Source organism: Semicossyphus pulcher, unplaced genomic scaffold, assembly GCF_022749685.1.
Source record: "Semicossyphus pulcher isolate SPU_LCO1_2020_fin unplaced genomic scaffold, fSemPul1.0.p SCAF_8, whole genome shotgun sequence".
In the NCBI taxonomy this organism is placed as follows: Eukaryota; Metazoa; Chordata; class Actinopteri; order Labriformes; family Labridae; genus Semicossyphus; species Semicossyphus pulcher.
In genome coordinates, this window is record NW_027211759.1 from 24,424,532 (window position 1) to 24,448,771 (window position 24,240).

Here is a 24,240-nt window from a genome sequence, read left to right on the forward strand (position 1 = left end):
TAAGTGTATGCTGGAGTGAGCGACCAGCGAAACCCCAGCACCCAACTTCAACAGGCTCACAGCGGGCTCTCAAGCCTTTGCTCCGAATATTTGGCCCTTTTGTGCTCACTGGCCTCTTCAATCCTGTCCTCCCAGGGGACAGTCAGCTCAATCATGACCACTTGCTTTGCTGTGGTGTTGCTGTTGAAGTTTAAGTGATTATGCAAATATTTTGCCGCTTCCCAAGAGAATTGAATAACCGGATTATGGATTTTGGATTGAACCACATCGATTTAAGAGATATTTTAAAATAACTAGTGAGCATTATTCTTGTTTCTTTGTCTATATTGTGGTTATAAGCCCATACTAATTCTGGCTCTTTTACCATTCCAAATAAAGGAGGAAAACAATGAGTTGATCTTTATAAAGTAAGCATTGTCAGTAGGGAGTTGAAGAGCAGTAATAGTATAAATTAGACGTGGTAGGACATTCATTTTTAATGTGTCTGTTTTTCCCAGAGCAAAAGTGGCAAGTCTTTCCAGATCAAAATATCGATATATATTTTATTTTTTTAATTTTTATTGATGTTATAATGTAACCAAAAGGTTGGACCCACGTACAAACAGCAAAACACACTGGAAATGCAAATGCAGGTTGACAAAAGGTAATTTATTCCAAACTGAAAGGCTGAAGTTGAGCAGGGCAAGGCAGACCAGAATGGCTTGAGGACAGGAGCTGGGCGCGGAGACGGCAGGAGAAGCAGGATATAAGCACAAAAAACACAGAGTCAATACGACAAATAAACGGTCAAAAAGCTTTCAAAAATCTTTCAAAGAGCAGCCTGGTCGAATACCACATGTGGTGAATGGACGAACTGGCGAGGAATGACTGTCTCAACCGGGCTTTTATACAGAGCAGAGTGTAGGTGGCTTGATTAGCTGATGAGTGGCAGGTGTGAAAGCTTGTTCTGAGAATTAAGTCAGCAAGGCCACGCCCAGCCCCGACTGACACACGATAGGCTTGTTCGAGATGAGCGAGGCCTGTGCAGAATCGATCGCCGCCTTGCCAAGCATAATGCATGACGGTTAGATTGTTGTCCGACTTGCTCCGAAAAACCGACTGTGCAAGACTTTGAAGTCCCGCGGGAGTGGGGCTGCAATTTTCTGGGCCAGGCGCCGCAGTTGCTCTCCACCGACTGCACAACTCCATGCATGATGGGAAACGACTTGCTCTGGCTTGAGTGAAGCGCCTATTGGCTGAATAAAGCCTTGACACCCCCCACAGGGAAGTGATGAGACTTCTGTCTTATTCATCATTATTCATTAAACTTAATTAAGTGTCAGACAGACACCAAACAGGTTTATCAAAGTACTGTCATTCACATTGTAATGCTTTACTCATGCCTCATGAACGCTGTCTTAATAAAGATACATACAATGACGTTTATATCGAAATCAAAAGCCCTGAATAAAGTATAATGAGAACTTAATATTAAATCGAATTAAAATAATAATGATAGTAATAATAATAACAACAACAACAACAACAACAAAAAAGACTTTATTCACTTCAATTTACAGTGAGGTGTTGGTATTATAGATGCTTGACGAGGCGAGCAGCAAACTTGTCAACAAAGAAGTGTCCGACTTTATGACTCCTCCCCCGACTGCAACCGGCTACTCTCGCCTGTTGTCGAGGCGAGCCGGCAGTCATCTCGAACAAGCCTAAAGAGACCACTTGAAGGGTACTGTCTGTGAGGATTCTTTGTGGCAGTGTCTATTCAAAGGCATAGCGTCAGATTTCCCACAGTTCATCTTCTAGCCTGACAGCTGGCTGAAGCTTTTTAGTTAACCTTACGAGTAAGTGAAGATTCAGGATTCTGTATAATGTTAGCAGAATGTCGTCAGCATATAATAAAAGTTTAATAGAAAGATCTTTAAAAGGAATACCCTGGATTTCTTTGTTGGAACGTTTTTGACAGGCTAATGGTTCTAAAGAAAGGATAAACATGAGGGGTGATGGGGGGGAAACCTTGTTGAGTCCCTCTATGCAGAGGGAGTCCTTCTGATATCAAACAGTTTGTAGACACTTTCGCTGTTGGGTTACTATAGATATGATATGTATTTAATGTTATGACCTCGTCCAAATTCTTCTAAAGTTCTAAATAGATATTTCCAGTTAATGCGGTCAAATGCTTTCTCAGCATCTCGGGAGGCAACAATTGCAGGGTTTGATAAAGTATGTATTAATTTGCGCATATTATCACCAGCTATCTGATCTGATCTTTGTGTACCAGATGAGCTTAAACACTGTCTAGTCTTGTTGTGATTATTTTGCAGAGGATCTTATGGTCTTATTATTTTTTTATTATATTTATTCTTATTATTGATGTGTTCATATTGTGGGGGAATGTATTATAACGTTTAGACTAAATGTATACTTCAAGAAGTTCTTCAGCCAAAAGATGAACAAAGTTCTTACAGAGGTTTGTTAAGAAGCCGTCTTCCCTGCAGGGGCTTTATTGCTGGACGAAGAGTTAATTGCTTTAATAACTTTTGTAATGTCTTTATCTAATTATTTCTTTCAATTTGGGATAATACAGGTAAATTGACTGTTAAAAAATGAATCTAAATCCTGTTTTGATGGTGATTTAATTTTTATGTAGTTTTTCAAAAAGCCTTGAGTCTTTTATTAATACCTTGGGGATCTCCAATAACAAGGTAGTCTGACTTATAGCTGGGATTATTCTAGAGGTGTTTTCCTTCTGCAGTCTGCGTGCAAGTACTTTGCCAACTGAAAAGTGAAAATTATGAAAAGGGGGAGAAGACGGGCATAGGACAAATTTCAACTTTTCATTCATCAGAGAATTTAGTTCAGATTCACCTTTAATTAACTGTTGATATGAATAGTCATTTCTGGGTGAAGGTTTATGTTTATTTTCCAGTTCTGTCAGGGTAGATGTTAACAACTCCATCTGTTGATTAGTCATTCTATTTTTATGCGATGCGTAACCTATGTGCGTAACTAATTTTCCAACCTCGACAGGTAGCTTTATAAGTGTAACCTAGCGGCTAACAAAGCCTCCAGACTACAAGAGCCTGACAACGCCACTCTGGTAATTTCACCCAAAGAATACTCACAGAATACACAAGTTCTTATAACAAAGAGGAGGAGCAGAGACGTGAGTTTCAAGTTCCAAAATCAATTCGATTTTATTTTAACTTTAATCAGAGAAATTGATTAAGGCTGCAAAAGAGGCCAAGTTAAGAAAATATATTTCTTTATTACAAAAATACTAGTTAAAATGCATTTAAAAAAAGATCTACTAGGCTGACCACATTACCAGTACAGGGGGAAGGGGGCCAGGGAAACCCACAGGTGGAGGAGTGTGAGGGAAAGAGGGATTCCAGAGTGCTTCACCACCACCAGAAATGCACACAACTTCTTACACTTACACTGTAAGACAAAAGAACACATCGGTTAAAAGACACAGCAAAATCATGCAAATAATAAATGAAACCCCAAATATGAAAAACACACAAAAAGAAGCAGACCCAACAAAGAACCTCCACCCAGTGCCCACCACCTGTAAGATATGGCAACCCAACCGTCCTATTAACTGGCAAAAAGGCAATAGAGACCTTGAACTATTGTCCCCTCTTGTTTTCCCACACAGTTGGTTCACAAAAGAATAAAATACCATGAAACCCTCCCTTACATCAGCCAAATGGTGTCACTCTACTTAACGGGGAAAAAATGTACTAAAGCAAGAACAACAATAAGCAGAAATAAGCAAAACCGTCAAGTAAATAAACAAACAATGTTAAACAAATAAGCAAACTAAATTTAATGCAAAGTACCCAAACGAATAAGAAATTAAGTAAAGGAACTAACTAAGGGACAAAAACAGCAGTGGCAACCGAGCTCCTCCTAATAGGGCAAAAGAAAAAAAATTTTTTTAAAAAGAACATTGTTATTTAAATAAACGGAGAAGCACAAGGCGATTCTATCCAATTACCTTGGCCAAGTACAGCACCGCTAGATGATGAGGGACGCCAACACCATGTCCTTGTTCCTATTGCGAGATGCACACATGATTAGCGGTACAAATCATATTTGAACTATCTCAAGTTTAAATCAAACAACGCATACCTGGAAGCCTGCGAGTTATGGTGACCGTACTAGGCTTCTGTATGATCCGACACACGCACACACACACACACACACACACACACCTTCCTCTAATGCTGCAAGCAGTACTGTCCAAATCTTCCTCCGACCGCAACAGGGGAGGAATGGCAAGGTGAGCTTGCATCGAGCCACAAATGGCTTCATTTAAGGGGCTACTAACTGGGGGCAGCTGACACTTGTTTACTTCCTCCTCGTCATGATTACGGGGTGGGGCAAAATGTTAAGGGAAAGGCTTACCCATCACAATCTACCCCCCACTTTCTATTGGCGTCCCGTCAATAAACTAAACAGGACCTAGGGGAGCTATTGCCAAAGCCTAGAAATAACAGATATCATATTGCCGGACCCAGGAATCTGAGAGGTTGCAGCCCCTCTCCCTCTTTTCCCCATCATCATGGGGAGATGGTGAGAGTTAGTGTGTCTCCCTGCTGTCTCACGCCGAGTTCTACGAAGGGGGGCTGCACTCGCTCCAACACCACTGGAGCCTTCCATAGGATCGGCATCCTGCATACTCAGTGGAGGGGTGGTAACTGTGGGCCTTGCTGGTGTAGATAGCTGAGGGGGAGACGCAGATGGGCCAAGAACAACTGTTATTTCCTTGTTAGGTTTGGAGACAATCCACCACTCACCACCTTGATATTCTCCTTCCTCGCTGATGATTGGCCGCATTGGCTCCACAGGGTCTGACTCACAGGTAAGAGGAGTGGTTAGGGGAACTGGCCTCAACAGAGTTCGGTAAACATGCTTGGTCTCTCCCGGGTTATCCAGGGGTGTGATAGAGTACACAGCTCCACCACCAGATGGCACCTTAACCACTTGATACTTCCTGGGACCCCAAATGTCCTGAATCTTGGCTCTGCCTCGCACTCTATTTTCCTGCAAGTAGACCACTTCATCTTCCATCAGGTTGCTCCCGGACACATGTTGGTCATTGAGCTCCTTCCTGAGGCGAGCCCCTGCTTGGATACGTTCCTTGGTACCATTAAAGGCAGTCTGGAGGCGCAGTTGATGTTCATGTAACCAGTCGTTGACAGTACCCTCCACTGGCTCCTGGATTCTGCCAAGGAGAAAATCGACAGGGAGTTTTGGCTCTTGACCAAACATTAGGAGATAACTGGTGACTCACCAGTGGTCTGATGGGTGGTGGTGTTGTAGGAAAAGATGACATGTGGGAGATAGTTTGGCCAATCTAGCTTCTTGGTAGGCAGCAGGGTTCGTAACAGGCCATGCAGGGTCCTATTGAATCTTTCGCACTGACCATTCCCCTGGGGGTGGTAAAAAAAAAGGAGAAGTCAATTGCCAGAATCTGGTTTGGTCGAGAGGCCAACAGATGACCCATAGGTGTTCTCACCGTAGGGTGTACAGGTTTGGCCAGAGTGCACCAGTCACAATGCTGGCACCATTTCTTGACATCTCGGTACAGTGCTGGCCAGTAACACCGTTGTCTAACCAGATCAGTCGTTCTCTCCCACCCCTGATGTCCGTGACCCTGATGTAGTTGTTGCCTGACCTCTGCTCTCAAAGAAGCACGTAACAGCAGTTGGTAAACTTCCTCCCCTCCACCTGGTCGTAGGACACGGCGATACAGAAGCCCCTCCTTTTCCACCACTCTGTCCCACTGGCGTACCAGTTCCCGCACTGGTTTGGAGTCTGGCATTCCCCCTTGTCAGGAGCACGGTTATGCTGCCAAAACTGAAGGAAAGTCCCCAGCCCAGGGTCTGTATGCTGGAGAGTAAGAAGATGGTTAGGTGAGTAAGAAGGGAGAACAGACATCGACATTTGGGTCACCTGTAGTGGTTTCTCGGTCTTCTGGCACATCAGGGACTCAGGCAGGGCAGTTCCTGGAAGAGTGGTCTCCAAATCTGGGAGTGCACTGGCAACGTGGTGCTGCCTAGAAAGGGCCTCAGCATTAGCAGAAGAGCGGCCTGAGCAGTACCGAACGGAGAAATCGAAGGCAGCTAACTGGGCTGCCCACCGCTGCTCTGTTGAACCCAACTTTGCGGTGTTCAGGTGACTGAGCGGGTTGTTGTCAGTCCATACGACACACTTTTGGCCCAACAAATACTCCCGAAACTTCTCTGTCCGTCCCATTTTAGGGCCAAAATTCAAGTTTCATGGAGCTTTAGTTGGTCATGTTTCTTTCTGACCGGGTCAGGGATCTGCTGGCAAAAGCCACCGGCCTCACTTTTACCACCCTGTTCCTGTGAGAGCACTGCCCCCAATCCACTGAGGCTGGCATCCACCTCTAAAATGAAAGGTAGGGAAAAGTTAGCATAAGCCAGCACAGGGGCACTCACTAACCTGGACTTGAGGTCCTGGAAACTCGTTTCACATTGGTCAGTCCAGGATTCTCCAACTAACTTCCGAGATGCCCTTTTTGTGTGTGGATCTGCAAGGTTGGCCACTACACGATGAAGAGGGGCTGCGATCTTGGCGAAGCCTTCCACAAACCATCGGTAATAACTAGCAAAGCCTAAGAATGACCTTAACTCTGTAACACTGGTTGGCCTTGACCACTCCACAACTGCTGAGATCTTCCCTGGATCTGTGGACACCCCTTCTTTTGAGTTCACGTGCCCCAGATAGTTTACCTCTGTTTGAAAGAAGCAATATTTCTCCAGTTCTCTTTCAGCTTCTCCTGCTGCAGGCGGGATAGCACCGAGTCAAGGCATTCCAGGTGTTCATCTACTGTGGATGAGAACACAATCACGTCATCCATGTACAGTAACAGGGTCTGAAAGTGTTGAGCACCGAAAATCTGTTCCATCAGCCTCTGGTGCCTGGTGCATTACAGAGGCCGAAGGGCATGTGGTTGAATTCAAACAAGCCAAACAGGGTACAGAAAGCGGTTTTTGCTTTGTCTTTCTCAGCTACGGGTACCTGGTTGTAGCCACTAGCCAAATCCATCGTTGAGAACCAGCGTGCACCGGACAGAGAATCGAGAGACTCCTCTATCCAGGTTAGAGGAAAGGCATTCCTGCGAGTCTTGTTGTTGAGTTGATGATAATCATACTCTATCTATCTATCTATCATTTCATGCTCTATAAGGTTCGTACAGCCCAAATCCCCATCAAAAGCCGAAAAGACTGACTGATGCTTCCTTAAGAGCGACCTGACCTTAATTTGTTCTGTCTCTGGAACATTGCTCAGATTAAGGGACTCAATTGTGTCTGAGATTTTGCTCACCTGCCCTGCCTGCGACCTGATGGTGGCTGTGGTGGTACCCAACCCCTCTGGCTCCCTGGGGACCTCACTGATGCCTGCAGGTAAGCTCACTATCTCGGCCTGTTTCAGCACCCCTAGAGCACAACAGGGGTACAGTTTAGTGACAGTAGTTCCAATATTCACCACCGGGATGTATGTAGTACCTCTGTGTACTGTAACCATGGCAGATGATACTAGCAAGCCTGAGGGGAGGGAGTCATGTTTAGTAAAAGGTTCAAAGAGAACTGCTTGGGCAGAGGAAAAGCATTTCTGAACACAGGTTGCTGCTACCAACTTAACTGTTCCCCCCGGTATGTATACTGGATGTCTCCCCCTCACCCTAGCAACTCCACTGGCATGTGCTGGTGTCTTGACCCCGGCTTCATGGCACTTCTGTAGAGCTCGCTTCCAGACTTCTGGAGCCTCTTTGGCAAACGGGACCTCAAAAAGAGCTGGAGCATATTTTCCAAACAACTCCACATAGCATTCACGTATTACATTCATGCCTAGTATACCAGGAATATCAGTGTCCGGGGAGGACCCCTGGGGGCCCTTTACAACTAGGATAACCCTCTTACAAATGACTGTGCCCAATACAGAAACATCAAGCTCCACATAGCCCACATATGGAATGGCAAGTCCATTAGCTGCTTTGAGTTCTAACCAGTGGCATGCATGAGGAGATTTGCTAAAATGCTGCTGGAAAAAGGACTCACTGATAGTAGAGACCATGGAACGGGTGTCAAGGAGGCATTTTACTTCTACCCCTGCCATACATACTGTGACATGAGGACAGGGGCTCACGAGTTGGAAGAGAGATTGTTCATCTACTGGGCCCTGAAGACCTGAGCCTGCAATGAACCATTCTGAATTGTGGCTCTGCAAAACAGAGGGCATTAGTTTTCCGAAGGCTGATCTTGTAGAGTCAGCCTTTGCGCGGGACGGGACGGGGGATGCTGAACCTGAGGAGTAACCCTTTCATTGTCGCAATTACGGGCAAAATGACCTGGCTGCTGACAGCGTCCAAAGATAATAGGGCCACTATTTGGAGGCTGGGGCCATCTAGAGGATTTCTGTAACTGCAGAAGGTGCGCAAAGAGTTGATTAAGTTGCTCCTGTTGTTTTTTTAACATGTCTTTTATCTCAGCCATCTCCAATGGAGCTGGATTATTGCTAACGTCATTTGACATCCTAGATATATGAGCAGCACAAATGGAGGGGACGGAGAAACTGCGTGGCCTACCTTCCGATGGTCTACCTTCCCTCTCCCACCTGATAGCTTCACTTCGTACATCCAGAAGCGTGGCTGTTGGTTTAGAACGAACAACCTGTTTAAGAGTCCTGCGGAGATCTGGATCATTAACATGTTCAACAAACTGGTCTCTTAATAGAATAGCGGCATTGGGTATAGCTTGAGGAGCATTTCTCAGGATTTTCTCCATGAGCTCAAATACAGCATCGGAGTATTCTTGTAATGACTCAAAATAATGGGTTTTGCCAAAACTTTTCAAACCAAGTCTCAAAATGACCCTTTAGAGTTCATTAACCTTAGAAAGAATTATTTTCTCTTCCAAACAAACAGACCCGAAGATAAACAGAGTAAAAACACTAAATAAAGCCGTTTCAAGTTAAAAATCTACATTTCTCTAATGCTCCGTGATGGGGATTGGGGGCTTCAATCCGATGTAGCGAGGACAGAGGTGGACCTCACTAGTGTGGCCATACTGATAGCCATTTATCGGTGAGTGTTAACTCTAAATGCATTCCTTTCCAACTAATGGACCTTTGGATTAACACCGGGGAGGATGTTTACCAGACATCCTGGAACCTTCTCAGTGGTTTTACACTCAAAGTCATAAAGGTGACAAAAGTAACATTTCCCAGTGGACTATCAAGTCCTCGGACACTTCAAGAAACCACCCTTTAGGAGATGAAGGGGTGAATCAACAACGACCCTCAGACCTCTTTGGTCGAGCCTGGGTAGAATTGTCTTTGTTCACAATCAAATGGATTAACACATAAACATTCTAATGAGAAGACTGTACCCTCTGACACGACCAAAAGGAGACTCAAAAAGAATTAGTTGATAAGGACACTGAATAACAATGGTTGCCTTTCCCATGTTTTATCTGTCTCTCCTCTCTCTCTCATCTCAACATAAACACACCCAACACCTCCTCCTCTCTCCTACTCTCACTGTGAAAACAGACGCCAGTCATAAATTTAAGAGCATTCTTGTGTGTGTGTTCTGAAGTACTTTTTGATCAGTTCTGAATAAAGGTAAACTTGTGGTCCAATCATTCAGGAAACAAGTTCATGTTACTCAATTTGTGTTTCCCTGCAAAATGGTTAAATTCCCGCTTCTGTTATATTTTCACTGAGATATAAAATTACAATTATACTGTAACTTCTACCGTGTGGTCATACTGCCATCCAGTGGACATGTTGAAATACGTCTGTGAATTATTAATAATTCGGCGATCTTTGTTAAAACGAGTCATTTAACCCCTATTTCTTTTAGTGTAGTAACGCTAAAGTTAGATCTGGCAACCAATTGATTAGGAATTGCATGCACCGTTTAATAATCTATAATGCTTATAAAGTATGTTTGCCGTAGTTATCTTGTGTTCATGATTATGTTCCTATTTTCATTTAATGTGTGTTTTAAAAACAACTGCTTAACATCTATTGACAAGTGATAAAGAATGTTACTTTGTGCGAAAATTAAGTAAACGAGTAACTACGTGACTATATAGGAAATTTCCTTTATTTTAAACGAAGAAAGTTTGCAGCGGTAAGATGAGAGCCCGAGACCGCCCACAAAGTGACGAGTCACAACATTGATAAAACCACAAACTTTCTTTTGTCCGCGCTTCTTTTTCTTTTTCCCTTTGGTTTTCACGGTCCACCAAAGAGCCATATATACTCCTCTTAACCTTAATTATTTTCTCCGGACCTTCTTTTGTTTCGTACTTTCCTTAACCTCTCGACCGTCAAAGTAACGCATAATTGTATCCAGCTCAGCAAGCTTGATTTTCTTTCTTTTTCTACATCAGTAAAGCCCGCTTTTATACTTTGAAGGTATTATCGTCCGGCTGGCGAGATTACTTTTAAGTTATTTAAACGAGTTAATTAAGAAGTTTTCGTCTGCCTTCGGCTTTTGACTACCAGCACTGAACGCGGGACCAGCGTGTTTTGCCCAGGCAGTTAACCAGAGACTTCTACCGATCCACCGTGGTGGAATGCACGGGCCAGCTAAAGTAACCTCGATCCTTGCATTCGTCGACCGGCAGTGACGGCCTTTCACCGGGTGGAGACCCGTTGCGGAGCCCTTGACGCCGCCGACTGGAGCGAACTACAGCTGGAACCCACCGGAGAAGCCCTCTGACAACGCTGCAACAAGTAGGCATAAAAAACCGGACACTGCTGTGATCAAAAGTTGATGTAGCGTATAATATTTTGAAATTTCACCATTCCAAATTTAGAGATCTGCGTGATATCCGACCCGTCCGTTTATCCGCCATAAACTAAATCAAATCATATTCTTTGTCACTATCGCCAAGTTAGTGCTTTAGTTCATAACCAGGTAACAGTTTTCTGTAAGTGTTTATATTCATTGTATGCTCACTTATTCACTTATTAATCATCATTTTATTATAAATAAAAGGTCTTCATTTACTGATCAAAGTCGTTGTCTGTCTATATTTGTCATTACAGAACTATGGTCAATGTGTTCAGATCTTACTAAAAAGATAACGAGGCTGATACATTTTCCTGTAATCCTATCTGTTTAATTTCCTCCTAATCGGAGGTGGTGCCCCTTTCAACGAGAGTAAATTTCTAATCCAAAAAGGTAGTTACCGCTACACCAAGTTGCTAACTTTGGCTCACTAGCTGACTGAAACTGTTCATCTGGGTCAATTATTAGTTAAAGTAAAGTAGTCGGCTGGAAAATGTTTTAATGTCCATGAGTCGCACTTAAAAAAATCTCATACGTCACATAAATTCTGTTGGTCAAAGTGTTTTACTGAAAAGCCAAATCAGATTCAATTGAGAAAAATCTGAGTTATGTACAGCCTTTATATTTGTCACAAATCCATGTTTAAAGTCGAGATGAAACGGCATTTCGAGAGTATCTAGCTTCCGCATCGTGACGTATTTCCGAGTGAAACAGGACGTGCAGGCGGGACATATAATTAGAGGGATTTGATTTGATGTGAAGTGGGCGTAGACAGACGTTCTCCACAGCGCAGTAGCTAGCTAACTGACCGAGCGTTCTTGGTGCTCTGCGGCTAAATGTTGCAGATTGATTGACAGGTGGATGTCATGATATTACTGGTTGAAATTGGTTGGTACAAGCTTCCGTAAGCACACGTAATATTTTGTTTTACAGGAAGAAAAAATGATCAGATTTTGATATAAGAATACGAAGAAATGGATTTTCTGTATTTTTCTTGGCTGATATTGTCAAATAGATGCACAATATTACCTGATCTAAAAGGATTGAAATGACATTTTTCATTTCACCTCGACTTTAAACCTTGGACATTATGCCAGTGTTGTCTGGTAAAACTCATTAAAGGCTTGTACAGCCAATAAATCCTATGAAGAAAAAATAAAAGTGATTCATTTTTTAAATGTTTCTTCATATTCTGTCAGTGGGCAACCAGCTGAACTTTTAAGGTTTCCTTGGCACGAGAAGGTCTATGTCCAGGTTTTTCTGTTCTCCTTCACTGTGAACCATCCTGTACCCGAGCAGTGACATGGCCCTCTCACACACTTCCTGGACTTGTTTGACCTTGTCATGCGACAGCATGCCACGCCAAGCCTGGGAGACATCAGTAGCATTTCGAGGCGAAACTTCAAAGGGATTGTTGTTTTCACGTTTTCCACTGGTCAACATGTAGATCCATTCCTTCAACTGTGTGGTCATCTCCAGACCTGCAAAATCATACATTTCATTGATCTCCTCAAGCGGGTTGTGGGCAATGTCCTCATAGCGGACCATTTTGTAGCGGCCTTTTAGGAAAGGAGGGGGCTTCAGGATGGCCCTCTCGTTGATGCGCACATGGCCGCGGCAGACCTCCTGCAGGACTTGAAAATGCACTTCGGCTGCTGGTATGCTTCTTTGCTCCAAAATAATGTGGTCATCTATATGGAAGTTTCCCGCTGTTCTCAATTTAGAGAGCATAACAGCCCGGGGGTCTCGCACCAGGTGGATGATGCGGAGATGCAGGCTTGGGTCCTGGAAGAGTGGATAAAGAGACTCCAGCTCAAGAACTCGAACTACCTTCAACACCACGTGGCTGTAAGTGCTGCAGGCTTCCTGCACCCCCTGCAGGCCCGGAGCATTACAAGCCTGAAGGCAACGAGAGGGGTCGCTGAAGTTGCCACGAGGCGCGAGAGGACATGCTGGTGGTGAGCACAGGGCTCGACTCACAGCCCACATAAACAAGCTGGACACCCTGGGCTTCTGCGGCAGGTAGGCCTCCATCGTAGAGAAGTCACACTGGAACACACTCCGTAATAAATCCCTCACGGCCATCTGGAGCATCTGCGCACCCAGTTTCGGTATGCGGGTCCACACATGCCAAGCTGGCTCGAAGAGGTAGAACACAGACGGGTGCTGATTGAACACCTGACCCAGGAAGGACGAGCCCGATCGCCACGATGAAATCACCAGAATGTGGACTTTGCCGTTGGAGGGCGTAAAGTTGTTGGGACTGAGCTCCACGTACCAGCTGCAGAACAGCACCACTGCTGCCCCCTGCAGCATCACCATTAATATCATGGTGCTAAAGTTCACTTTACAGCTCGGCATGATGGCTCTGGATCACTGTCAGCTGCAGGAGCCCGATGTGGATGTTGCTCCTTTTTATGCTGCAGAGAAGAGAGGACTGAGGGTGAATGTGAGAGCTGAAGCGATGACGGGAAAGAAAGAGAGAGAGGGAGAGAGAATGATAAAGAAATGCATAGGTTAAATAAGAAATATGAGTTTACATAATGCAAGTTAAAAGCTAAAATTCTTTCTGAGCAATCTTGCATGAGTTTGATGTTCCAGGTTTACTACAGTTAGCTGGATTACGGGTGTAGAATGTGTTGTTATGTTGCTTAGCAAAAGGGCCACAGGGAAGCACGTCCACGGACACTGGGAACAAAGTAATTTTTTATTTCAAGTGGCTCACTTTCTACATTCCTAATGACTGAATGTTCTTGCAACAATGGTTCTAAATATGAAAATGCTCCTCATATGAAATCAATATCATTATTTAGTGTAGTAATAATGAGGGGTTACATACATGTTAAATGACACAAAACAAATAAAGGTTTGAAAAAATGAAAGTTAGTAGCAACAAAACAGAAACTCAATCTGAGATCCTGAATGTAACGAGGATAATGAAGAAGAAACATATTGTGTGTAAATGTGGGAAGTTTCATTACACCTTTTAACACCTCAGCAGTTCATGTTATGAGGGCTTTCAACTTTACTGACGGTAAACATGAAAATGTACGGTCATCAATAATCAAAAAGTGAAGTATTGGATTGTTATAAGAACATACAGGATCCAGATTACATTCAAACATTTATTCAGGCTTGCTTAATAATCATTTTATGTTGCAACAGTAAACCAATCATTAAGGTTTTATCATGTGAGATCATCTCATCTCCAAACTCCAAACTAGGAAGGAGGAAGTTGGCGGTTCTCAATTAATCTAAGTATCCCTTCACACATTTGCAATAAAAAATGATATTTGATTGATGAATTCATGTAAAATCTTACATATAGCCCCTTTAATTATTTCTAAAACTGAAAACTTAACTCGAGTCCTTGTAGCCTCCACTCCATCCCCACTTTGATTTTTAAACATTAAAGCAATTCTTACCTTTCTGGCATTTTTACGCTTTTTTTTGTAATCATAAAATGCTCCTAATAAGCGTGTAGCACAATAAAATGTAAAAGAAATCAACTAGGCGTTGAAACTCATCAATATTTAATTCTCATATATTTCTGATAAAAGTCTGACCAATCATTTTATTCAGTCCGAATAAATTGATTTGCCGAGCTTCCTGTCTGTCATCCGTCGCTGCGTCCCTCCCAGTTGCTCCGCTGTCACGGCTCGCAAGTCGCGCGCCTCTCAAGTCACGCGCCTCTCTGGTAGCGCAGTAGAGCGGCGAGAGAGAGCAAGGAACGGAGACCTGACAATGACTGACCAAGGCGAGCCGCCACTTCCATCATCAGCTGCCCCCAAAGAGAAAATTATCAGGACAAAAAAGACTATTTCACAAAAAGCTGCCTTAAAGAAAGAGCTTGATGCGGCAAGAGGCAAGACGTGAGTCAACATTGGCTCTGCTTTCCATCAATGGAGGAGGCTAATGCAGCTACATCCGGAGCTAAAAAGAGATGAGATGGTCGCGGAGTTTCTGCTGGACAGGTACGTTAAGTTTGCCTAATCCTAAAACACAACATTACATGTGATAACATCAGTTACCAGTTACTGTAGTTCTGTAATATTATGTTATTTGTGCAGGGAAATTTAGCCTAGCGTTAGCACCGGTAGTGTAAACAAAATGACTCCACAGCTTGGTTTGTTTAACGTTACACTACCGGTGACGTTAGCTTCAGCGTTAGCCTCAGTGTTTATTGTGAAGTTGTCATTAACCCAGTTTTAGTATTATAACTCCGGGGTTGCGTTTGACTTGGTTGGTTGTACAGTAACCAGAGCTAGTTCAGCACATTGCTAGAAGACTTCTCTGGCTAATAGATAATGCTGGCTAGCTGACATCTGTGTAAATAAGACCGACCTGTCTATGTTTGTGACTTTTTCCATCCTTGGGAAGAAGTACTATTTACCAGTAGGGAATTTCAAATTGTAGTAAGTTGATACATACACTTGCTCCACTTACTGTACATTGTGATAACATCACTCTGTGCCAAAGCAGCCTAAGATCTATATACAATCTAGCCTGTTTGCGTTTATGCAATTTATATCCTGTCACGTTTCTATTTTTTTTTTACTCTTTGTCAAGGTACACCACTCTCACCGTAATGGAGGACATCCAGCACCAGCCAAGACTTGGTACCCCTGGAACTCATGAAGAGCTGAATGTTACATCTAAAAGATTTGTTTGCATTACTAAACAGTAATCTTGCAAGTGCCTTATGTTATTTATTTGCTTTTTTATTGGGACCAAATAACTAATTTCTTATAGAAGACAGCTGTAAAAAAAATGATAAACTGTGTACAATAATAAATGTTTTTCAAAAAAATTGATTTTAGTAATTCACTGCAGTTCATTCAGATGAAGTGGGAATATGAAACAAGGGTCATAATGGAAGTAAAGCATACTAAACATTACTTTATGTGAGTAAAAAGACAAAGGTAATTATACAATGCAAGGTTTTATTGAACAACGTGAATAAGAAAAAATACAAAACTATATGAACTGCTGGACTCGGATGAGATCGTCAGGACTGAGTACAGCAGGTCCACGTGCCCTCCGTCTGGCTCTTGTTGTGGATCTTGGGGCAGCTTGTCTGCTGGTTCCGGGCCTCTCCTCAGCAGATTCCCCACTCCGCATCACCCCACGGCCCCTGCTGCTTCTACCCTGGCAGCCCCTGGAAGGACCTGCCCTTCTCGGGGCTCTTACACCTCCTGTGCTGGTTCCTGCTGTAGGCTGCTGCTGTCGGCCCCTGCCTCTGAAGATCCGGAACGTAGTCGGGATCTCCAACCACACTCTCCTCCAAGAAGCACCACAATTTTAAAAAAAGCCTTTTACTTTGTGACTATATAACATAAAGTTAAAAGAAAAAAACGTTGAAGCTAAACGTCTGAACGAGGGCTAAAGTTAGCTACCGTTAGCTACCGTTAGCTGACAAAACAGGTTCTCAACAAAGTTAACCTGTAAACAAAACTGCTTGTACTGCTCCGAATTTAATGACAAACGTTACCGGGACAATTCAGGCAAGGTAAGACGTTATGACAGCAAGAAAATATTAATTCTGCCGAAAAACGACGCATTTGACTGTAAACAAACAGGCGATGAAATGCTATAATCACGATAGAAACGTTGGTAGTTCGTCAGACTACAAAAGGTAACTAAACGTTACGAGGGAGGGAATTTTATTTTATACCACATGCAGAATTGAATATTATTTAATTACTGTTGGTTAGTTTTCACTTACCTGTGCCTCTGACTCTGACTCTGACTCCGACTCCATTGACCCGTTTCACTCGCGCTACTTCTCTCACCGCACGCGTCAGGGATGCATGGAGGAGGAGGGAGGGAGGGGGAGCGTCAGAGGTCAGGCAGGGGGAAGAGGGTGGGACTTTGAAGGGAGGCGGAGTTGTTCTTGTTCAAATTTTAACTAAGTGCTGAGGGACATGCCAGAAAGGTAAGAATTGCTTTAATTATATTTCATGTGTCATTGGCAAATTTGACAATTTAGTGAGTCATGATGCCCATCCTTATTTGAAATTATTTTTGAAAAGCCTGACCAATATTGGGCCTGTTAAAGATATATTGATATCAGCGTAAACGTCTTCTGAAATGCAGAATTTTGAAAACCTTTTTAATTGGACATATAATGCAGGAAAGCTTGGATGATTTATAAATGGTTTCATTACATAGTTTGTCCAGCAGAGCACAATCTGACTCCACAGTTAAATTGAAATGTTAAATATTCTCTAATGTAGAATATTGTGCACAAGCCACATAAAAAATCTCCATTTTCAGCCTATCTGAAAAATTCATTACCAGCTGCCATAATGGTACCTACTAAACTTTTCTCCTCTAATATCAGCATCAATCCCACAAAGTCCAGATCTGTTCAGCTCTATTTCTAATATCCTTATTTGGCTCAACAGTGCAGTGCATTTAACACAATTACTGTACTTTAACTCTACAGCGTTTCATATCTTTGCTAGGAATACACATATCCAACAACATGGAGTCTGGATCTGATACCAGTGTTTCATTAATGAGCAATATGCCACGCTGTATGAAAGAGACTGGAAGCTTTCTTTAATGTACAAGCCAACTTCAGGCTTGACTTAAACAGTGCTTTCATTTGTTAAACGTTGTTAAACAAAATGTAACAAATAAATTTATGGATTTAAATCTAATAAATTGTTATGCATAATTAAATAATGAATAATAGTGCTTCTTGTTGCATGTAGCTGTAGAGCTTGTTTGCTTAGCAGGTGAAATACCTTTAAAGAGCTGACACTTAAGCTCAGGTGTTTCCATGACATAGAATTTACTTTGACGGACTGACTAGGCTTATCACTTTTTTAACATTTTCAAATTCAAACTCAGGTCTAAACACACATGTATACATCTTGAGGTTTTCATTTCTTGCCTTTGATTCAATGATGTCGAGAAACTGTCTGGCATCTTAACCCGATGGTAAATCTCTGCAGCATTTTGTAATTCCTCCTTCCTAATTTTGATTGTTCAACAGGCTGCTAAGAAAGAGTCAATTAAAGCAAATTTAAATAAAACCCTGGACTAATGTTGAAAACACAGAACTGCAGAACTCAACTATAAAACCTGCTTCAATATCAAAATAAGACTCCAACAGGAGAAAGCCTACCTTTTGTCGCAGTAAGGATGCTGTTACATATACAGTACTATCCTGAAACAGTAAGACATGTCTCCTCTTGTCCTCAGCGTTGAAGACAATAGAATAATTGACACTCAAACCCAAACTTGCTTGCTTTGCTTGTAATTATGTCCTGTGGGGGAAATGCCAACAGGATGTATCGTTTACACTGACACAGAGAATACAGATGCACTAGACCATACCAGGCACTGTGTGCATGTCCTTTTGTGTTTACATACTAATAGCCAATTGGTCATTTTTAAAAGTCATTTAAAGGCAGAGTGAATTTGACAACCATTTGATACAAGGTTAGATCACTTTGGAATTTTTGAGAACTTTACCACACTACGGAGCCCCTGAAGTTCAAAAAGGTGATAAATATATCTTGTGCGCACAAGTTCATAACTTGTTTGTGTCGCAGTTGTGTGGGCCAACTCTCTCCAGGCTCCAACAATCCATTCATTCAAATAATTACAGAAACATATTGCGTCTCTCACAGCCACTTTTGTAGTAATATTAACCCCCCAAAAATGCTAAAACACAGAACAATATATTTAGCTAACTGTGGGTAAGTGAGCTACACCACAGAGATTAATGATGAAGCTACAATTTAGCTAGCAAAGCAAATCAGTGAATCAATATCATCAAAAAACGTTTGATATTGAATTTGGAGATTCTCTCAAACATACCATACGGATAAATAGTTAACCCAGAAAATGCACTCATTGAAATTTATTTTAGAATAGCTTATTACATACTCACACAACATGATTAAATTGAAAATTACTGGACAATAGAGGCAAATAATGACAATGGACGTGGAATCATTTACACTGCTATATTTGCACAATATAATAACTTGTGTGCACAAGAGCCTCTGGGACTTCAGAGGCTCCGTACCATGCAGATTTTAGGGGGGGGGGAATCACCAAAATTCACCATCTTAACCATATGGCTGCTGATTATTTGAATTTTTGGATCATGTTCTTGTTGCTGTATTGAGGAAGAATTGAAAGCAGTGGTTTAGACAATACACTAATTAGAAAATGTTTTAAGGTAATAAATCAAGTGAGACGTAGGCTCATTTTCTAATCTGCTTCTATAAACTTGGACTTCTATTTGCAACCAGTGAGGTCTCTCCCTGCCAGTCTTTAGAAAGAAATGCAGGTTTACAGCATTTCTGCACTGGCTTCACTTTTGAAACCACAGACATTATAATGTTACTTTTAGACAATCAATTACATTTACATCACTTTGGGTAAAACATTGATGCAGGAAAATCTACTTTCAATACACCAAACTGCCATGTATGATCTTTGCCCTCATTGTTTTCACCTGTGCTGATTAGTCCCTGATTATCCCGCATGTATTTAGTCTCTAGTCCTTTCTCAATACGCGTTCTTGTCTGTTCTTGTGTTCCCGTGAAGCTTCATCCTATGCGGCCCAAGTTCTGTCCCAATACGCAAGTTTGTATTTTGTCAAGAACAGTAAATATTACCGGAAGTGTTCTTGACATGCCCATTTCACGGAGGATGCATCAGTTGGTTACTTGTGTTAACTTGTCATCACAAATATCCCAGCATACATTTCCGCATCCAAGCCGAGGACCGGAGAGAAGCAGAGGAGAAGGCAAAAACTGTAGGTTTTTTTTATGATTTTCGTACACTATTTCATCACTCAATACACTTCTGATCATTTTTTGAGGCGAGAAATCAATGCTGGAGATTTCAGATCATATTGTATTTTCGTGTCTGTACATTCTGGATAATGTTTACTTTTTCACTTACATACAGGGACATCTGAGGAAACCATCAGTAAACAGCAGGCTGCCCGTGAGACCCTCTCCACGGGACCGAGGAATTCCTCCAGAAATGGATTGGAGTGAGTATGCCTTTTGTGTTTTTGCATGAGATTGCTGGGTATGCTTATGTCAAGGCAAAAACAAATTGTAAATTTAGGCAATACCACTGAAAATAAGAAACCTTTTTAAAATTGTAAGCTGGTTAATAGATATGAGATCGATACTGATGATGTATTCATATATTAACTTTAGTGTGGTGTGAAACCGTGCAAAGTTCTAGCGGCAGGCAAAACAAATAGATAAAGTGATACTTATGGTGTTATCGTATGTAAATGCAGATTTGTATGAAGGCAGAAATATCATTCGTTTCATTTGTATAGCCTCTAATCACAAATCACAATTTGCTTCAGAGGGCTTTACAGTCTGTACAACATATGACACTTTCTGTCCTGAGGCTTTAACTTGGATAACTAACTAAATAATAATGATAACTCATTTATTTAAATTTCACAGGCCCTTCACTGGACTTTTAACCCTGGGGTTTACCACCTCAGCTACAGTCATGCTCCCTCAGTCAGGAGCTGACACCTGTGTAGCAAGACATGCTCGGACGTTATTTCCTGAGAGCTGCTGATCATCAGTAATGTTCCCCTGATCAATCTTTCACCTGAGGTTCCTGCTCCTCCTCCTCGTTCTCTACAATATCCCAGGCTGACAGACGGAGGTTGTTGAGGTTGCCGTGATGTCACTGTTGGGGCAAATATCTCTAAAGCCATCAGGGAGATTGCTCTCCAGCAGGTTTCATCATGCAGAAGGCACGCTCAACAATGTTCCTGGTGCTTGTTAAAGGTTATACAACATCAGTGTAAAGCTTCCTATCCAATGTAACAAATGTTACAAAATATGTTTACTCTGTGTATTCTGACCTGCTACACGCTGGTGGTATGGCGTCATGAGGGTGACAGGATACTGCAGGTGTGGGTACACCCCGTCCTTAAGAAGAAGAGGGCCAGCTGGTGGACAGAGGGACTCTTTGTACATTTGAGATCCCTGGTAAACAAGGGCATCATGGACCAATTCTGTGTTGTCAATGTAAGTATCTAGAAAATGTCCCCTTGCTGTCTCACACACCGTAAAGTATAACTAAAGAAAAGAGCTGAGCACACCTCCTCCATCTCGCCTTGGGAAATTAATAATCCTCTGAAGGATGGCCATCATCTCCTCCACACTACACCACAGGCTATTCTGCCACTGTGGTACAGCAAAGATGTCTGCTTTGACCCTGTACGAGGTACACAACAAGCCAGAAGAGAGCGACAGCCACCTCAAGTTCATGACTCCATCCGTGTGGCTTCAGTTGAGGGAACGTCACTACTTGATGTATTGTTCAAAGTATTTGAGTGGAAACCTCTTGATGTAAAGTGTATAGAGTATATAGTATTACGTTTAATGAAATCATAAAACTACTTATTAATATAGTTATTTAATGCCATTCTTTTTACCTATCCCAACTGATTGAAAAATAAATGTATTTTTGTAATGTAATGTCGACTTGTGGTGTACAGGAAATCCTTGGCTTCTGGGGTTAGAAGCACTTTGGACAAATGACAATGTAATTAAACAACTGAAGCAGTATGGAAGGGACTGTCGCTTTACTATTATACATTTACAGTTCTGTTTAAGTGTACACTAGTGCCCAGCTGAGCTTAGGATAGGCTGATTGTTTTGGGCATTAAAACCTGGCTTCGGAGCGCCACAGGATGCGTCTCTACCGGGGTTATTGCGCAACACCCGGAAGAACGCATTGTCTCAAACCATCAACAGTGTTTCGTGTGCTTGTGAGCTTGTGACTTCATTCTTCCAAGAACGGTCCCCGGAGAACACAAGTCTGTTCTTTGCATTCTTGGGTTTTGAGAAAGGCCCTCTGTGTGTGCCTACCCTCCTGTTCTAGTTCGTCATCATCTTTCGTATAGAAACCTTTTGTGAAGTCTCCCGTGTTTTCCCCTGTGAGTTTGGTTAGATTTTTTTTGTGGACTCTCCTTGTTTCTCACTTTTTTGGATATTTTGTTGGACCTTTTCCTTTAGATTATTTCTGTTACCTGGATCCAAAAATAAGCCTTTTGCGCTGCCTTTTTCCTTTTGTTGATTAAACTTATTTCTGCTAAGTCTGCATCTGGGTCCTCTCCTTTTTTGTTTAAACTTGAAAACCTGACGTCAGATTGTCCCAGATGCAAGCTTTTATATTTCAAGGTTTTATTGTTCTGCTCATTTCTGAGGATGCAGTTACCCAAGTTAATCATGCCGTATAAAGCTGCTTTTGGTGCTCAGCTGTCTTCATGAGGGAATATTAGCTCAACAAGCCTCAGGGTTGTTTCAGGACGCCGTGCAGCTGCAGAGAACAGCCATGAGTATCAGTGGGAAGACTACAGTGTTCAGAGGATAAACAAACTACTCAGCCAGGCAGTCGTCTTCAGTGTTGGGTAACGTAACTTTTAAAAGTAACAAAGGTTAAGTTATTTTAACCCTAGAGGTAAACATCAAACATCATGACAGATCCTTCTTCCTCCTTCTCCCAATCATTCAGGCTCACTTCTCATCCACAGCTGCCAATATTTAAGCCACAGATCCAGGTTCCATTCAAACATTTATTCAGGCTTGCTTAACAATCATATTATGTTGCAACAGTAAACCAGTCATTAAGGTTTTGTCATGTGAGATCATCTCCAAACTGGAACACAGTACAATAGTTCACCTTTGTTTTCACATTTAACAAGCAAGGGGCAATTTTGTACTCAAACAATCAATAATTGTCATACAATTAAAATCCTCTGTGTGTCCGGTCGCACCTGAAGCTGTTTGTTGGCACTTACTGACTTTGTTCCCTCCTGTCTTGATCGTTGCTTGTGTTTTATTAACGCTCAGATGTACGTCGCTTTGGACAAAAGCGTCTGCTAAATGAAATTGCAACTTTGTGGGGGGATGTGGTTATTATAACATTATTTTACCCAATACAACGCCCAAGTTCTTACAGGGTTTTTACATGCTGAAGCTTTTCTCTTTTTATTCACAGTTGACTTAAATATTAAAAGTTAAAATTTTTTCCACACAACTTAACGGACTCCAAACATAAATGATGTACAGCTGAGATGATTTTGTCCTCTTTCTATGTTGTGTTGTGTTGTGATGTTGTGACTCCACATGTAGCTCTCAGTTAAAGATTAAATTAAAAAGCCAAATGTTACATGTAAATATTTATTACTTTCATGACTTTCAAATATAAACTGGCAGGTCAGTGTAGAAACAGAAATTATGGCTTTAATTCTGTATTTAATTCAAAATGAATTCTACATTTGTGGTTCCGTTCTACATATACACCTGCTGGTGCTACTTGGACATATCCTCAGTGATGAGTCCCGTGGTCATTGGGTGTTTCTGGTCTTAGATGATCAGACACCCTCACCCGGGTGACCCAGCCGGGGGTGATCAGTGCCGACTTATGTCCAAGTGGCGCACTAATTCACGGATCCTCCCTCCAGATCCACAGCCACCGTGAGGCCTTTTCTGCTGCCTCCAGGATGAGTCCTCCAGTCCTTTCATTCCCAGGAGTTTAAGTGTATGCTGGAGTGAGCGACCAGCGAAACCCCAGCACCCAACTTCAACAGGCTCACAGCGGGCTCTCAAGCCTTTGCTCCGAATATTTGGCCCTTTAGCGCTCACTGGCCTCTTCAATCCTGTCCTCCCAGGGGACAGTCAGCTCAATCATGACCACTTGCTTTGCTGTGGTGTTGCTGTTGAAGTTTAAGTGATTATGCAAATATTTTGCCGCTTCCCAAGAGAATTGAATAACCGGATTATGGATTTTGGATTGAACCACATCGATTTAAGAAATATTTTAAAATAACTAGTGAGCATTATTCTTGTTTCTTTGTCTATATTGTGGTTATAAGCCCATACTAATTCTGGCTCTTTTACCATTCCAAATAAAGGAGGAAAACAATGAGTTGATCTTTATAAAGTAAGCATTGTCAGTAGGGAGTTGAAGAGCAGTAATAGTATAAATTAGACGTGGTAGGACATTCATTTTTAATGTGTCTGTTTTTCCCAGAGCAAAAGTGGCAAGTCTTTCCAGATCAAAATATCGATATATATTTTATTTTTTTAATTTTTATTGATGTTATAATGTAACCAAAAGGTTGGACCCACGTACAAACAGCAAAACACACTGGAAATGCAAATGCAGGTTGACAAAAGGTAATTTATTCCAAACTGAAAGGCTGAAGTTGAGCAGGGCAAGGCAGACCAGAATGGCTTGAGGACAGGAGCTGGGCGCGGAGACGGCAGGAGAAGCAGGATATAAGCACAAAAAACACAGAGTCAATACGACAAATAAACGGTCAAAAAGCTTTCAAAAATCTTTCAAAGAGCAGCCTGGTCGAATACCACATGTGGTGAATGGACGAA

General features: G+C 42.1%; 1 protein-coding gene across 1 annotated transcript; it reads right to left on the reverse strand.

Annotated features, from left to right (window-relative positions):
* Positions 1-12,052: 12,052 nt before the first annotated feature.
* LOC138613455 (carbohydrate sulfotransferase 6-like) lies at positions 12,053-13,195 on the reverse strand. Its single transcript, XM_069687131.1, has one exon. The coding sequence runs from the start codon at positions 13,193-13,195 to the stop codon at positions 12,053-12,055; it is 1,143 nt and encodes a 380-aa protein (XP_069543232.1).
* Positions 13,196-24,240: the final 11,045 nt, after the last annotated feature.

Coding starts and splice junctions, on each gene's coding strand:
- LOC138613455 (XM_069687131.1), bottom strand. CDS start 13,195: ATGCCGAGCTGTAAAGTGAACTTTAGCACCATGATATTAATGGTGATG.